This window comes from Alternaria infectoria, assembly GCF_024043175.1.
Source record: "Alternaria infectoria strain BMP 0036 chromosome Unknown scaffold_10, whole genome shotgun sequence".
Lineage (NCBI taxonomy): Eukaryota > Fungi > Ascomycota > Dothideomycetes > Pleosporales > Pleosporaceae > Alternaria > Alternaria infectoria.
In genome coordinates, this window is record NW_026250699.1 from 1,236,219 (window position 1) to 1,251,416 (window position 15,198).

General features: G+C 52.6%; 3 protein-coding genes across 3 annotated transcripts; 2 read left to right on the forward strand and 1 right to left on the reverse strand.

The window, feature by feature from the left end:
- Positions 1-1,041: 1,041 nt before the first annotated feature.
- J4E92_006864 (uncharacterized protein) lies at positions 1,042-2,169 on the forward strand (the record flags this gene model as incomplete). The annotated part of the gene is made up of 2 exons (XM_051498229.1): positions 1,042-1,048; positions 1,082-2,169. 2 exons carry the CDS (start codon positions 1,042-1,044, stop codon positions 2,167-2,169), a joined length of 1,095 nt encoding a protein of 364 aa, XP_051351955.1.
- Positions 2,170-8,792: 6,623 nt separating this feature from the next.
- Positions 8,793-13,359, reverse strand: J4E92_006865 (uncharacterized protein; the record flags this gene model as incomplete). Its single annotated transcript, XM_051498230.1, has 3 exons — positions 8,793-9,272; positions 9,323-12,870; positions 12,921-13,359. 3 exons carry the CDS (start codon positions 13,357-13,359, stop codon positions 8,793-8,795), a joined length of 4,467 nt encoding a protein of 1,488 aa, XP_051351956.1.
- Positions 13,360-13,859: 500 nt separating this feature from the next.
- On the forward strand, positions 13,860-15,198 carry J4E92_006866 (uncharacterized protein; the record flags this gene model as incomplete). Its single annotated transcript, XM_051498231.1, has 3 exons — positions 13,860-14,102; positions 14,150-14,754; positions 14,802-15,198. The coding sequence occupies 3 exons, from the start codon at positions 13,860-13,862 to the stop codon at positions 15,196-15,198; spliced, it is 1,245 nt and encodes a 414-aa protein (XP_051351957.1).

The following is a 15,198-nucleotide window of genomic DNA, read 5'->3' on the forward strand; positions in this document are numbered from 1 at the left end:
AGCGTATCGCAACCATGGCTATGGTAACAAAGCTCCCGTCCACGGAGACTCGTATGAAACTCTGGCAAGCCCTTCTCTTGCGGGCTTGGCATTAGCCAGACGTACGCCTATCTCCAGTATATGTCCGCTGCACCTAGTCAGTCTTCTGCATGTGTCTCTCCCCCACTCTTATCAACATTCCTCTTTCAGACTTCCGCTTTATCAATAAAGATCGCTTGCAGCGCGATCCTTCGGGCCCCAATGTGCTGCACGCTCGGTTCACACCGTTTATGCGCTACGGTGCTGATCTGTTCGGTGGCGATAGGCAAGATAGACGCATGTGCACTGGTTTCAAAAATGGGAGGCTCAGTGGCGTTGTACATGCATGAGTAACAGCTCAGATGTTATATGACAGGATGCTACTTAAAGCCATCGCGCTTTACTGAGCAAATACTGGTATGATAGCCAGCCAGCAAATTCTCTAGTACTTTCGACCTTCTCAGGTCCTCCCTTGCTTCAGTGCGCACCTTGCCATGCCAGTCGAGCAGCAGAAAGACATCACCATGATTGAAGAGAAGCCCCGAAGGCTATCCGGTTCGAGCACATCGAAAGAAGAAGCTGGTATAGTCATTGACACTTTCGACAAAAACATGGAGAGCGCCTATGGTATGTTCTGACTCATCATTACCAAACAATAACCACATGTTGATAGATCATGCAGTCCGAAAGCTCGACTTCTATCTGTTGCCATTCCTCTCGCTGATGTACTTCTTCAACAGGTGAGCTCGTCTCCTTCATACTCTCACCTTCATGGTAGACTGACCCGGCACAAGCGTTGACCGATCGAACCTGGGCAATGCAAAGACAGATGGGATGGACAAGGACCTCGGCTTTACTGGCGAACAGTATAGCTTGTTGATCTTGCTATTCTACATCCCGAACGGACTTTGCGATCTTCCACTCAACATGTTGACGAAGAAATGGAGTGGCAGAGTTATGCTTCCGACTTGTAAGTCCGTGTTCTCCAGATCACGCAACATGAGCTGACGATAAACCGCAGTGATGGTAGGTTGGGGCGCGATGGCTCTCTTCCAATGCGCAGCACACAACTTCGCAGGCATGCTCGTCATCCGTCTCCTCCTCGGTGCTTTCGAGGCCGGGTTCTTCGCTGGCGTCGTCTTCTACCTCACGCTATTTTACACCCGCGGCGAACTCGGCTTCCGCATCGCACTCTTCTTTGGCAGTGCACTTCTCGCCGGGGCCTTCAGCGGCCTCATTTCCTTTGGCGTCTTTCAGATTGAGCATATCAGCATCCCGGGCTGGAAGTTTCTCTTCATCATAGAGGGCGCTCTTACTATAGTCCTCGCTTTGATAGCGTATGCCTGGCTACCAGCGACACCTCAATCGGCATGGTTCTTGAACGAGGCTGAACGCAACGTAGCCGAACGTCGTACACTCCGCGATCTATCCTCATCCGGTTCCCACGAGTTTAACATGAGAGAGTGCTTCAAGGAGTGGAACACGTGGAAGATGCTTCCTTGGTGCATCATCGCCTTCACCTACCCTGTAGCTTTCAGCACGACCTCGAACTTTCTGCCTCAGATCGTCCAACGCCTCGGATTCTCCGTCATCAAGACCAATCTCTGGACCGTAGCGCCAAACGCGGTGGGCTTCGTCGTCTTGCTCTGCATAACGTACAGCAGCGACTTCTTCCGCGAACGCACGTTCCACATCTGCGGCGCTCTTTGCATTTCTCTCGCCGGACTCATCGTTCTCGCAACCATCGACGTTCTCAACAACAAAGCCGTCGCATACTTCGCTTGCTTCTTGCTATGTGCAGGAGCGTACGTGCCTTCCTGTCTCGTACACTCTTGGCACAATAACAACAATCTCAATGAGAACGCTCGCGCTGCTACGACCGGCCTCATGGTCGGACTCGGCAATCTTGGAGGCATCGTCTCCGCTGCGACCTTTAGACAAGAGTACGCGCCAAAGTATGTGCCGACGCTTTATGCAACTGCGGCTTGTAATGTTACGTGTATCTGCTTCACACTGTGGCTGGGAGGATGGATGAAGCTGGAGAATCGACGCAGAGACAAAGTGCAAGGTGTTAGACTGAGGGCGGATGATGTGAGAACTAGCGAATTGGGCGACGGGGAAGAGAGTGAGATGTGGAGATACTTTACTTAGGCAGAGCTGCATGGTTTATCTTTCTGGGTGACTTCGAGAGGTTGCGTGGATGGAATGTATACACGAATGCAACCTCATTCTTTGCAAGAGTCACCGCTTGGATTGCTTTGCGTTCCGCTGTTCCCGCCCTCAAGCAATGGCGTTGACACCGCCCGATGCGGTAAGCGCAGCCACTAGCACGCACGGCCTTCTTCGATCCACATTTTCCTTCGAGATAGCAGCCCCAATTGTCGTCGCGTTGCCATACCCTTCACGCGTCCATTTCGATGATTCATCGCATATTCCTTATCATTGATGCACTTTGACTCTCTCTGGCGCAGTCTCGCACTCGTTCCGCATGCAAGTTGCCGCGCATGGCTTGCGTCACGAAGCACAACAACGCCATCGCTGGGACAAAGCTGGAATAGCAAGGTCCGAGTCTCGCGCAGGCCAGCAGGCATACAGTTCTCGTCGTCAAGGTGGTTGTCGCAAGGGTTGCAGAGGCGAGATGATGAGGAAGAGACGCGTGCCACCCAGCAACACGACCCATCAATGGGCGATGGAACAGCCCTGGATACAAGTACGAAGCACGATGCAGATGTTGTACACGAAGTGACATCAGAGGCAACATCACGGCATGAAGCTGCAATTCATTCGCTTAGCGCTGCGATCGATGACGACAAAAGCTTCCCGACCACGATGCCATGGATGCATTACGTTAAACTCTTGCCCACACCCTCTGATAAGAGAGCAGCGGCTCTTGCATTGTTGGAGCTTTTACGGCCTCATATCATACTGACGAGATCAATGTACAAGCGCACAGTGCCAGGACAAAAGGCACCACGGGATCGCTTAAGGCGCCGACTCCGGCTCTTGTGTAAGCACAAAGATCATATCGTTGAATATGAGAAGCAGATAAAAGCAAGTGACGAGACTCCTGGCACGAATCTAGAGGGGGAGAAGGCGGAGCCCCGAAAATCTTTCACGCAATTCGTTGAGAGGTCGCTTGCCAATGATGAGTACATGGCAAAAGGTTGGTTCAGGCGCGTTGCCCCAAGGCTACCGCCGGATGAGCAAACGAGGCTCTTTCGTGAATCGACCGCGATACTGTTGGCGAAGGCACGAGAATACGAAACTAGGGGCTCAGCAAAGAGCCTTCAGAAACGCACGATTTCTGCACTCCTGCACGACATCGACCAATCGTACCGACAGCTTCGAATACTCGGGCATGCATCCATCGATACTGCGACGTTGAGGCGGCCCTTTAATCCGTTCACAAGAGCCTCTCACTCTACTCTACGACAGGAGATTCAAGCGATGGAGCGTTGGCGCGCAGCTCAGAGTTCATTCTATAATGAAACACTGGAGAACCTGAAGCGAACCACAAAGCTTGATGGGATGTCAAAACATGTCCTTGAAAAGCAAAGCAAGGTCACTAGCCTTAAGCTGCTCTTTTCCGGCGACTATCTTGAGAGACTCCGTGCAGAAAACACGTCTGTGTTGTCAATCGAGCCAGAGACAGACACGATAGGTCAGCAGTTGGGCTCTAGTCCGGGGTCCACTTCTGCCCGTGGAGCTACGAAACATGTCGTGGTCATGGTGCCGTACCAAGTCCAACACCACATTCTGGGGGATGTTCATGAACAGTTCAAACGAGCCATATTCGTATTTGGCCGACGTTATTTTCCCGATGTAATGCAAGAGAAGAACTTGAATGACCCCGAAGGTTTATCTATCTGGGACTTTGAAAAACTCCTGATCGAGGACGAACATTGGCGCCACCTCTATAAGATCATCCAGAGAAGGCTTGAATCTCTTCGCTTCATCCGCAATGCGTATGCACACGAGTTCACGGAGGTGAATCTGGACCGTCTTGAGGAGTTGCTTGCTGATGCTCAGAGCATTGCTTGGCTTGTCGAAGATAGCTCCCTCGTCATTCTGACGCAAAAGTACAGAGATCTGCTAACAGTATATGGCAAGAGGTATCTAGATGAGTGCGCTGGCCCGAGGCAGTTGGCCGCCCAGAGATATTCGGCCGCAAACAAGCAGCTCAAGATTGCGAAAACTCGATTGTATCACTCCTGTACATCAACCCACACGAAGCGGTATCGGGCAGAGAAATCACGTATCGAGCGCATACACCAGGAGTCAAAGGCCGCCACCAGAGCAAAGTACGTTCAGTTTGAGCTGAACTTGGCTAGCGAGCTAAAGGCCTTTGCGCTCGGTTCGTCCATTCGATATCGCTTGGGGTTAGGTGACTCGTCCTGGGCTGCTAGTCTGGTGAAAACACTCTATGAAGAATACGCAACCACGCACGATAGCCCGACAACTGAATCGACTGCCGATGTCACCGAACACACAGAGAACATGCGCACGCCTACCACTGTTTCGGGTACTTCGACTCCTAGTTCACGATCCTCGACCGCCAACGGTGATAGCCCGGCCAGATCAGCAACAGTGAACGCACAGTGGCCACATAAGAAGCCTGTAAGGACTCTGGGTCACCGTCATAGATGGCTTGGAATTACACGAGGAGAAAGAAGCGACTAGGTGCCGAAGAGATAGATGTCGCGATGAAATTTCTAGATCTTGGCATTTCATAGGCCATTACTACCGCCGACTAAACGCCACTGTACAAGCCCTCTAAGTACCATCATACCATCGTGAACGACAGCCCACCGCACTTTACTCAAACACTTGCTCACGACGGCTGCAAGCCCGTTCGTTCCCCTCTTCCCCATACCGCCAGCGAAAACGCCTTCACTGTCAGCTTCAAGCAGCTTCTCAGGTTGAGCTACGAGAATGGAGCCAAGCAACGTCCTCATTTCCGCAGCAGGATCCCAGATAATCTCATCCTCATCGTCAAGATGCTGGAGATGCTGAGGCAATTGATCGCCAGATGGTGGTGGTGGAGATGGCCGGGCATACCACACACCCCATACCACCAACGTACCAAGGTACACGGTCCAAGGGTGGTGCCAAAGTCTCCCTCCACTGATGTCTGAACAGCTCAGATCGCCGTCGAGAACTTCCACGCCTTCGCTGACGAGAGCGGCGGCGTGCCAGACTGCTTTCCCGGCTTCGTTCGTGTTCTCCGCTACCCATTTTTTTACTACACGCTGAGACCGTGCGTAGTCATGGCGCGCGACTGGGCGACCAAGGATATGTCGTGAGCCAGCGTAGATTTGGAGGTCCAGGAAGGGTGTGTGGAGCAGGATGTGGGCGGCGTGATAAAGCGCTAGTGTGGCGGTGCGGCAGACGTGGAACTCTTTGGCGAGGAAGGGTGTGGATGGTGGAAGCGACGAAATATATGCGGCGCAGAAAGCAGTGTAGTCTGCGTGCCACGCGGAGTATGAGGCCGCGAGACGAGCTTGCCAATTGCCGAGTGGGTTTGACTCAATGACGCCCAATGATGTCTGGTCGCGCCGTTGCATGTCCCATGCTACAGACATCAAGCCATGTAGAAGTAACGACCGGGATAACGAGTTCAGGTTCTTGGGTATTGTCGCAGCATCGGGGTGCAAATACATCTTCAGGCACGACAGAAACAATGGGGTCGTTGGCTGCCTCTGCCGCAACTGATGCCATGTCTCGGCTGAGTCTGCCTCCCAGATAGCCTGATCGCATGGCATGTTGGAGCGCAGCTCGAAAGCGGACATACAAAGCGACTGGCAAAAAAGCACTGCATGTTGCGTATCCCACATGAAGCATAGGAACGCCAGCCTGCGCACTTTGAGCTAGGTGCCGTGAGGGTTCAGTTGATGAATACATACCTCTTCTTTTGCTCTGCTTCGCACCATGTCCGCCAGTCATCTTCGAGATCATCCGTGGCTTCTTCCGGTGTTGGTGGTCGGATACTTTGGCAATCACTGCGGCGAATGAGATTGATGAGTAAGCCGTGGAAAAGATGCGACATGTCGTGTTGCTTTTGTCCAGCTCTGCTTTTACCGAAACACTCGACCAATAGGATAGTTTGAAGGACCCAGAGATCTGGCTTCGCCGAGAACCCGGCATTGGCAAAGATCTGTGGACGCAGCACGTCATGGATGCATACCTAGTTCGAGTCAGTCGGAGCTTGAAGACCATATTGCGAGTTCACTTACTGCGAGCTGGTGTGCGTCTTTCTCTCCATATGTTGCGCCTAACAGCAAGACTGATACGAGAAGAAGTGTGTCGACCTCTGATGGATCAAAAGTAGACATATGTATCAACGGATATGTGGTGTTGAAACGCGTGAAGAACAGATCGCAGTATGTTTGCAAGCATGATAAAGAGAGCAGCAGATGGTCTCGCATGACTATGCTGCCGTCTGGTACAGTAGGTTGTACAATGTCAATGAGATCGAGCAGCTGCTGACGAGCTAGCTCATCAATGATCGGTAGGCTTCGCGATGGTTGCAGCAAAGACAGTGGTCGCTCAACGTCGATGGAAGCATTGTTGTCTGTCGCTAGTACGGAGGGCTCATTATTAGACGGCGGACCAGCTGTTTTAATTGCGTCATCAATCGGCGGCGTGATCAATTGTGCAGTCGGTGAGTGATGGTGCTGGTGTTGAAGAGACTCATTTGGCTGGGACGGAAGTGAGCCAAACTGGCCAACCGTCGATAGCGGCCCCTCCATGTCCACCTGTTCCAATTGAAAATCTAAACCCTGGATCGATTGAGACACCGCATTATCCTCGAAGGGTAGGGAAGGGAATGGGTCTTCTATGATCGTTTGTTGAGCCTGGTCGTTCCTCGTCCAGTCCATATCAAAGAGCCAATTGTAGTTACTCATGGTTGTGAAGGGCGCATTAAAGGAACTCGCTGTATCTGGATTGAATATCTCGTCAAATGGCGCATCGTCGTGAACCGCAGAGGTAAATGGCTCGGTTGATGACTGCGTGGTATTGGCGGACCAGAAGCGCTGATCTGTGGGCGAGTATGAACTAGATGAAGGAATGCTATTCAGATCGAGATTTGTTTGGGGGTAGTTAATTCCTATGCCGGAGTCTCTATCGTCCAATGAATGGGGTTGGGACGGCCCATTCGATGTCGGTGGTGATATAGGCAGGCCCTGATGTGTTGCGAACTCGGCGAAGTCTGGCATTGACTGCAAGAGGTCCTCGGTTTGCGATAGCGACAGCGAACCGGTTCTCTGACCGTCTTTAGATAAATTGGGCTTCTTCGTGACTATCTTGCCTTCGGCATCTTTCCACATTCGCTTTCGGGTATTGAGCACTCCACAACCCTCAGCGCCGGCTTCTTCGTCTTTTTGCCGATGGCGACTGATGTGCCTCTCTGCGCAAATGGGTTAGTGACCACGATCAATACTAGAGCAACAACGCGATTCTACACATCCGATGCGAGACCCAACAAACAAGAGTTCAGATGCGGTATATGAGGCGAAGCTCTTCCATCTTGTAGCACGAAAGGAGCGCGGCGTCTTGCTGGCATGTAGGTCCGTGCGTCTCAGCGAAGAGCAGCTCACGGGCAGGAACAGCCATGCATTCTCGAAGCTAAGGAAAGAGTGCATCATTCTTACCAAGAAGATCTCTCCGCTTAAAGTGAGCCCTACATCGATCACACGTGTATTCTCCCGTCGAATGATTCAGCAAGTGCCTTTGCAGATGCTCGGCTCTAGTGAAAGACCGCCCACACCCGTCATTCGTGCAGACATACTTCTTCCCTTCATTCTTGCTCAAATTCCTTCTCTTGCGCCCGCGGGTCCCTGAGCTCGCACTGTCGACAGTAGTGGATGCCATAGCGCAGAATCTGAGAGATTATTTCGATGATCTGATCAAAGGATGGGGGCACTGGAGATGAAATGGGGTGAAGAGAGGCTCAAGACTCCGCTTCCCGGAATGCTATACGATATCGCATCGGATAGAGGCATGCTTATCGGGGTCGAGGAGTCCGACTATCGCGGCCGAGTGTGGAGTTGAGTCGTGCCGCTAGTGGGCGGGGTTGCGCGTGGTGGCGTAGCTCTGGGAACGCATTTCCAAGAGTGGGGGTGAGGTTTCCCAACGCCATCAACATCCATCGTCAAGCGCGTTCATTTCATCTTGGTTTCCGTGTATCGACCTTGCAGACGGCAGCAGGTACGTATGCTGTGGTTGACGATGCTGCTCGATTGTCGGGCGCGTCAGCAGCAAGGCGCGGAGAATTTGCGGTTATCTCCGCCGCGCATGGTTCGCATGTGGATAAACCATGGTGGCCTCATGTGGAGCTGTCATATTGGAGGACGCGGGAGTTCTAGGAACCTGTTCAGGCAAGCTGCGTTCATGCAAGGGATGCGGTTGGTGTTGGTAGCTGCTCTATCATGGCCCGACGCGACTTCCTTGACACACTGCCGCGCGACCATTAGTCATGCCACCGCTGAGGTCATCGTTACCGGCTTCGCTTTCCGATAAGCTGCGCGATAGGCATTTCTCAACCGACGAGATTGTAATGAAGGCTATCGGAAGAGGAATAATGTATTCGCGGTAGGAGTTGTTCAAACGGGCGATAGCATCGACTTATGTTCTTGCCAAGCAAAGAGTAGCACGCGTGCGGGACGCGTCAAACCTCGCAAAAGCAATGCGCAAGAGAAGCGCCGTGCAGAATGGATACCTGCATTGAATGAAATGATATATGGAATGGTGAACGCGTGTTCCCATACCCATGATCACGCTACAGCAACCAAGAAATTCGTCTCTCCCTCTGTCTTTACCGTTCTTGCCCGGTCAACAAGGTCATCTCCAACCGCCAACCTGAGCCTCTCACAGGTCGCCGGACTATCCAAATTCCACCCCTCGTCGTTCTTCCCGTTCATCTTTCTCGCTGCCAACACCGCCTCTCTCAGCGCGAAGAAGACCGTTGATCCCAGGAAGAGCGGTGGCTCACCAATACCCTTGGAACTTTGAACACTCCTTAAGTGGTTCCACGACAGCGGGTTGCCGTCGTTGTCGTGGCGAAGCATACTGGCGTTGAATACTTGTGGGATATCGCTGAAGCCGGGGATCTTGTATGTACCAGGACCCCGAGTGAAGAGCTGGCCGTTTCGAGTCCAGAGTGTCTCTTCGATGGTGAAAAGACCTTGGCCTTGGATGAATGCGCCTTCAATCTGTCCGTAGTCTATCGCTGGGTTGATGGAGTTACCGACGTCCTGCAGCGTTGTTAGTAGGCCATAATCGACGCATATGAAGCAGCGCTTACCATCATGATGTCAGACCGTAACACGGTGTGGTCTCCAGTAAGTAGGTCAAGTTCGACTTCAGAACAACACGCTCCTTGGGTCCAGTAGTAGTACATAGGCTTGACGGTTTCCAGATTTGTGTCACCCCATGTATACCCAACTTTCGGCATCTTCCAAAAGCCGTTCGCAGCAAGGTTGACACGATCGACATAAGCTGCATGAGCGAGCGCCTTCAGTGGCGCATCTTTTCCCAACTTCTCGCGATATGGTTTCAATCGTTCGTTGATCTGATCGCATGCATTCTTGACAGCCATGCCGTTCAAGTCTGATCCGGATGATGCAGCGGTAGGCGATGCGTTCGCAATCTGGTACGTCTGACTATCCTGGGTGTAGATGGCATCGAGCGGGGTGCCAAGCTCTTGCGCTGCTATCTGACACATCTTGGTGTAGAGGCCTTGACCCATCTCCGTTCCTCCATGATGCAAGAGTACACTACCATCATGGTAGATCTTGATGTAAGCGCCAGCTTGATTGAGATGTAGAGCTGTCGCAAAGCTAAGACCAAACTTTGAAGGAACGAGGCAGATACCTCGCTTTCTCCATCGGTTCTTTGAGTTGAAGACTTTGATGGCAGCTTTCCGGTTCTCGTAGTCGGCAGACTTGCTTAACTGGTGCAAAAGCATCGGAACGTGCCAATCCTCGTCAATTTTTTGGAAGAATGGGGTGTGTTGTCCAGGCTTGTAGAGGTTCTTCAATCGTAGTTCGTCCACATCCATGCCCAGACCTTCAGCAATGTTGTACATGACGGTTTCAGAAAAGTACATGCCTTGAGGCGCTCCGAATCCTCGGTAGGCAGTGTTGCTGTGGATATTGGTCCTGCACACGTGACCACGCAGGAACACATTTGGACACTCATAAGAGTTGTCAAAGTGCGTCAGACATCGGTCCATGACTGCCCCACTCATATCTTGAGAGAAACCAGCGTTATTGTAGACATCAGCTTCAAGCGCGATGAGCTTGCCTTCTTTCGAAACACCGACCTTCCAACGAGCTTGGAAAGGATGTCTCTGGCCGCTGAGCAGCATGTCTTCATCGCGGTTTAGCATGATACGCACTGGCCGCTTTTCCTTCCTAGCAGCTATCGCTGTGTATACGGCGAACGGCACGCTGCGAGACTCCTTGCCACCGAAACCGCCTCCCATGCGCTTCACGCGGGCATTGACGCGATTGCTTGGCACACCCAACACTGAGCTAACAAACTCTTGAGTTTCCATGGTGTTCTGTGTCGACGACCAGACCTCCATAGCTCCGTCTTCACCGGAAGGTATGGATAGCGCTGCATTCGTTTCGAGGTAGAAGTGCTCCTGCCCACCTAGCCGGTTCACACCTTCGAATATCTTGTCGCATTGGGCGAAGGCGTCGCCCATCTTGTCATCGATTGCAAGACCTTTCTTCAAATTCTTTCCATGCGGAAAGTAGCTTTGAGCTGCGATAGCTTCGTCGATAGTGAGAATTGGTGGTAGTTCTTCATATTCGACTTTCACAGCCCGCGCGGCCGCTTGAGCTTCCAAGGCTGACTCTGCATAGATCATGCCAATGATCTGACCGTGATAGAGAACCTTGTCTTCAGCAAAGAACGCTTCGTCCTTCTTGATCGAACCCCAGATGTTGACATCCGCGGGTATGCTATGTCGATCGATGTAGCCAACAACACCAGGCAGCTCAAGCGCTCGCTCCCAATCGATGCTCAGGATTTTAGCGTGGGCCTTTGTCGACATGACAAGTCCACCGAATAGCTCACGATCTAATCGTGGCATGTCGTCGATGTACTCCGCCTCGCCAGTGCACTGCTTCAAAGCAGATAGATGTGCCACCTGCTTACCTACTACGCGCTGCTCGTAGGGATTGTAATCATCGCGAGCACCACTGGAGATCTCCCGGTGAATCTCATCAATCACCTGCTCGTCAACGTTGCCAAGACCAAACTCAGCAGCAGACTCGTGCCAGAACCGGAAGAAAAGCGACAGGGTAAGTGTTTTCCGATAGTCTGCCATGCCGCCTGGAACACCGTATGGAAGATCGTAGTCCTGTAACAATGTCGTGAGAGCAGCATCAAGGGTTTCCGAATGAAACCAGGGCTTACCCAAGAGGGCAGTCTGGGTTTTGGGTGACTCTTTCGTCATAGGCGCCATGCCGCCGTATACGATCGAAGCATCCTCCACTAGGCCGTCAGGATTCAGACGCACTCGGAACGCAGCCGTGACGATTGCGATGTCGTCGTCTTTGCGCTTGGCTTGCTTGTAAGCCTTGAGAACCTCTCGTGATCCTTCCGGAGGCAAAGGAATTCGAATTCGATGTAGCGTTGCATCAGGCGGGAGTGATGTGGTTCTGTAAGCGATGAAGAAACTTGACATCGGGAGATCGACGCTGCCATCTTTCTTGTTTACAGCTTCCAGGGTAGCACCAGCCGCAAGCAGCACAGGGTTGGCGTCTGAGATTGGCGATGCTGTTGCGATGTTGCCAGCTAACGATGCAACGTTACGAATCTGACGACCCGCGAAATATCGCAGTTGTTTGCGAAGGGCCTCTAGCACCATCGCACGCTTTCCGAGCATTGTGTAAACCTTTTTGCAAATCTCCTCAAGCTCAGTGAGCGGGGTGTTCGCTGCAACGACGAGTTCTTTGGCTGTCTCAAGCTCAGCATGCTTCGGGATCCGCGTTTGCTTCAGTTCTGGTATATCTGAGATGTACACGGAAACAGCAAAGTCGGAGTTCTTAAAGCGAACTTCCACTTGAACTTCACTGGCACCGCCGATGAGCTTGGCTGAAGGGTATGCATCTTTCAAATGCACAAGTTGCTCGAGCTTTGTAGGACGAAACCAGATCTTCTTGTCGTTACCGTAGCACAGCGGCTGCGGCTCATACTTCCATAACGCAGGAGGGAAGATGAGCTCGGTATCAAAAACGTATTCAGAGAACTCGATCTTGGGGACACCCTTCTCTGAAGTCGCTGCCGGTGCCTCGACAGTGGATGTGACAGTCTTGGATTCGGCAGCCGCACCATGCTCTTTACTCTTCAGCGGTTTCGCGTAGTCTGCGCCGCTAATTTCGGGATCCGGTTGCGGCTGTTTTTTTGCATCCAGGATGGCAGTGATGTGCTCGTCCTCTGACGCCGATGTTGGCTCCGTTGGAGGTGACGAGGTATCTGACTTGGTGTCTGTTGAGCTGCTGTCGGACGGGCTATCCCTACAGCAGCCACCCGGTCGCCCGCAGGAGACCTTGGAAGGACCTGCACAGCCATTGCGAGTCAGATCAATGACATCTTTCTCAAACTTCTCGGCGTCGGCAGTCGTTGGCTCGTCTTCTTCTGCTAATTGACCTTTCAGATCCTCGGTGACGAATGTCTTTGCAGCTTGAAGTATCGGTTTGTAACCTGTACAGCGGCACAAGTTGCCGTCCAAGTGACCTTCCATTTCGATCTCTCGTGCGCTGAGATGGAACTTCTTCGTCTCCGGGTCGTATGCGTTGCGCACCACTGCGTACAAACTCATCACAATACCAGGCGTACCTATGGAGATAGTCAGTTTCAGTGTAGGAAACAAAGCCTCGTTGACTTACAGAAGCCACATTGGCTGCCGTGCAACTTCGCGATCCTCTCTTGCAGAGGATGCGGTCTGCCAACATTACCGATGCCTTCCACGGTGATAACATGTTTGCCGTCGATACCGACCAGCGGAAACAGGCACGCATTTACCGATAAATGCTTGATTCTCTTCTTTTCAGACTGCCAATCTGCAACCTGCAGAACAACGGTGCATGCACCACATCCACCCTCGCCACATCCCAGCTTCGTGCCTTTGAGGTTCGGCTGAGCGCGGATGTAGTCCAGCAGAGTCCAATGCGGGTTGGGATTCGTGATGATCGTTCTCCTTCCGTTAATCCACGTTGTTATGTCCGGTGTTCTGAATGTCGTCTCGATGAGAGGTGTAAGGGCTTCGGTAGCGGAAAGGCCCCGCGGCGGATCTGCACTGCTTTTCGGCGGAATCGGCAGAGACATGACGGGTGTCAAGCCTAAGCAGACAGGTAATGAGGCCGAAGCGATAGAGAACGCGATGTTCTCTTCATAATATCCTTACCCAACACCCGTTTCCGCAGTATTCACACCCTTCTCACGTAATGCTATCGCTGATTGGTCTGTTGGCGCGAGACGACTGTTCCGATGATAGACGATTTCGCCTTTCCGATGGCCGGGCCCGCAGTACCCCACTCTTGGACCACAGCGCAACAGCGTCGTACAGATGGCTGTTCGTTCGTACTCCGCAAACACCAGCCTCGTCACACGCTTTGCTGCCTCTGCCCCTCCCCCATTTCTGTATCTGCAAACACCACTCCCCAACATGGGATCTGCGGCGATGGCGACCACCGTTTCTGGCACTAGCGCCAGGTACATAGGAGACCCTGAGCAGCAGCCATGTAGCTGTTACAAATGTTTTGTGGCAGCAACGACTTCATTCTCTCCTATTTGCAGTCATCAGTGCAAGTGCGATACCAACAAATATGCCGAAAGCAGATAGCCCGACAGGCTTCAAGCCACTCAAAGAGACTGCGCTTTTCTCGCCGTTCAAACTCGGAGCTCTGGATCTCGAGCACAGAATAGTGCAGGCGCCATTGACACGCATGCGAGCAACCAAAGAGGAAGATGGAGTGTTCGTACCGAAAGAGCTACACATTGAGTATTACAGCCAACGCGCAAGCAAGGGCGGATTGCAATTGACGGAGGCCACTGACATTGCCAAATACGTGGGTAGTGCGCGACCAGTCGAAGCAAACGTGCTGACTTGTACTAGGCCAGCGGATACCCAGGTGTACCGGGTGTATTCTCGGACTCCCAAATCGCCGGCTGGAAGAAGGTCACCGATGCTGTCCACGCAAAAGGCGGGTATATCTTCTGCCAGCTGTGGCATACTGGACGTGCTAGTCCACCGTCCTTCCGGGCCGGAGCGCCAACGGTCAGCTCGAGCGACGTGCCCATGGAAGGTAGCTGGCTTGACGGTGTCGCGTGCGCCGATCATCCACCTAAGCCATTGGCTGTTGAAGAAATCGAAGGGTTGACAAAGACCTGGGCAGAAGCCGCGAAGAAGGCGGTTGAGGCCGGTTTCGACGGTATCGAGATCCACGGCGCGAATGGGTACTTGCTTGATCAGTTCCTACACGACAATGTCAACAAGAGAACGGACCAGTATGGCGGATCAATCGAAGGTCGCAGTCGCTTTCCGCTTGAAGTCATACAAGCCTGCTCCAAAGCCATCGGTGCTGACAGAGTTGGCATCCGTCTCAGCCCATACAACTATTTCCAGAACACCAAGGATAGCAATCCCAACGATCACTGGGAGTACCTATGCGAGAAGATCGCGTCGCTCCCGCAGGGTGAGAGGCCGGCATATGTCCACATGTGAGTTGAACCACTTCGGTCCCCAGGCTGATGCTGACGATAGCCAGGGTCGAACCGCGCTTCGATGAAGTCCTCGACGAGCAAGCCAAGATGGACGCTCTGGCCGCTTACACCACACAAGGAGGCAAGGGCGTGGAGGCGGAGGCGACGGTGAAGGTCAAGGGCAACACGCTCGTCAACTTCCGAAGCATCTTAAAGAAGGGTGGCGTGAAGTTCATTGCGGCTGGTGGATTCAATAGAGACAATGCCGCGCCGAAGGTAGAGTCCGGAGATGCTGACCTCGTCATATTCGGTCGGTGGTTCATAGCGAATCCGGATCTGCCCAAGCGCCTCGCTGAGGGCCTAGAGCTGAATCAGTATGATCGCGACACCTTCTATGGCGCTGATCCGCCGCAAAAGGGGTACACAGATTATCCTTTCCATGTAAAGACTGTGGCTGCTTAA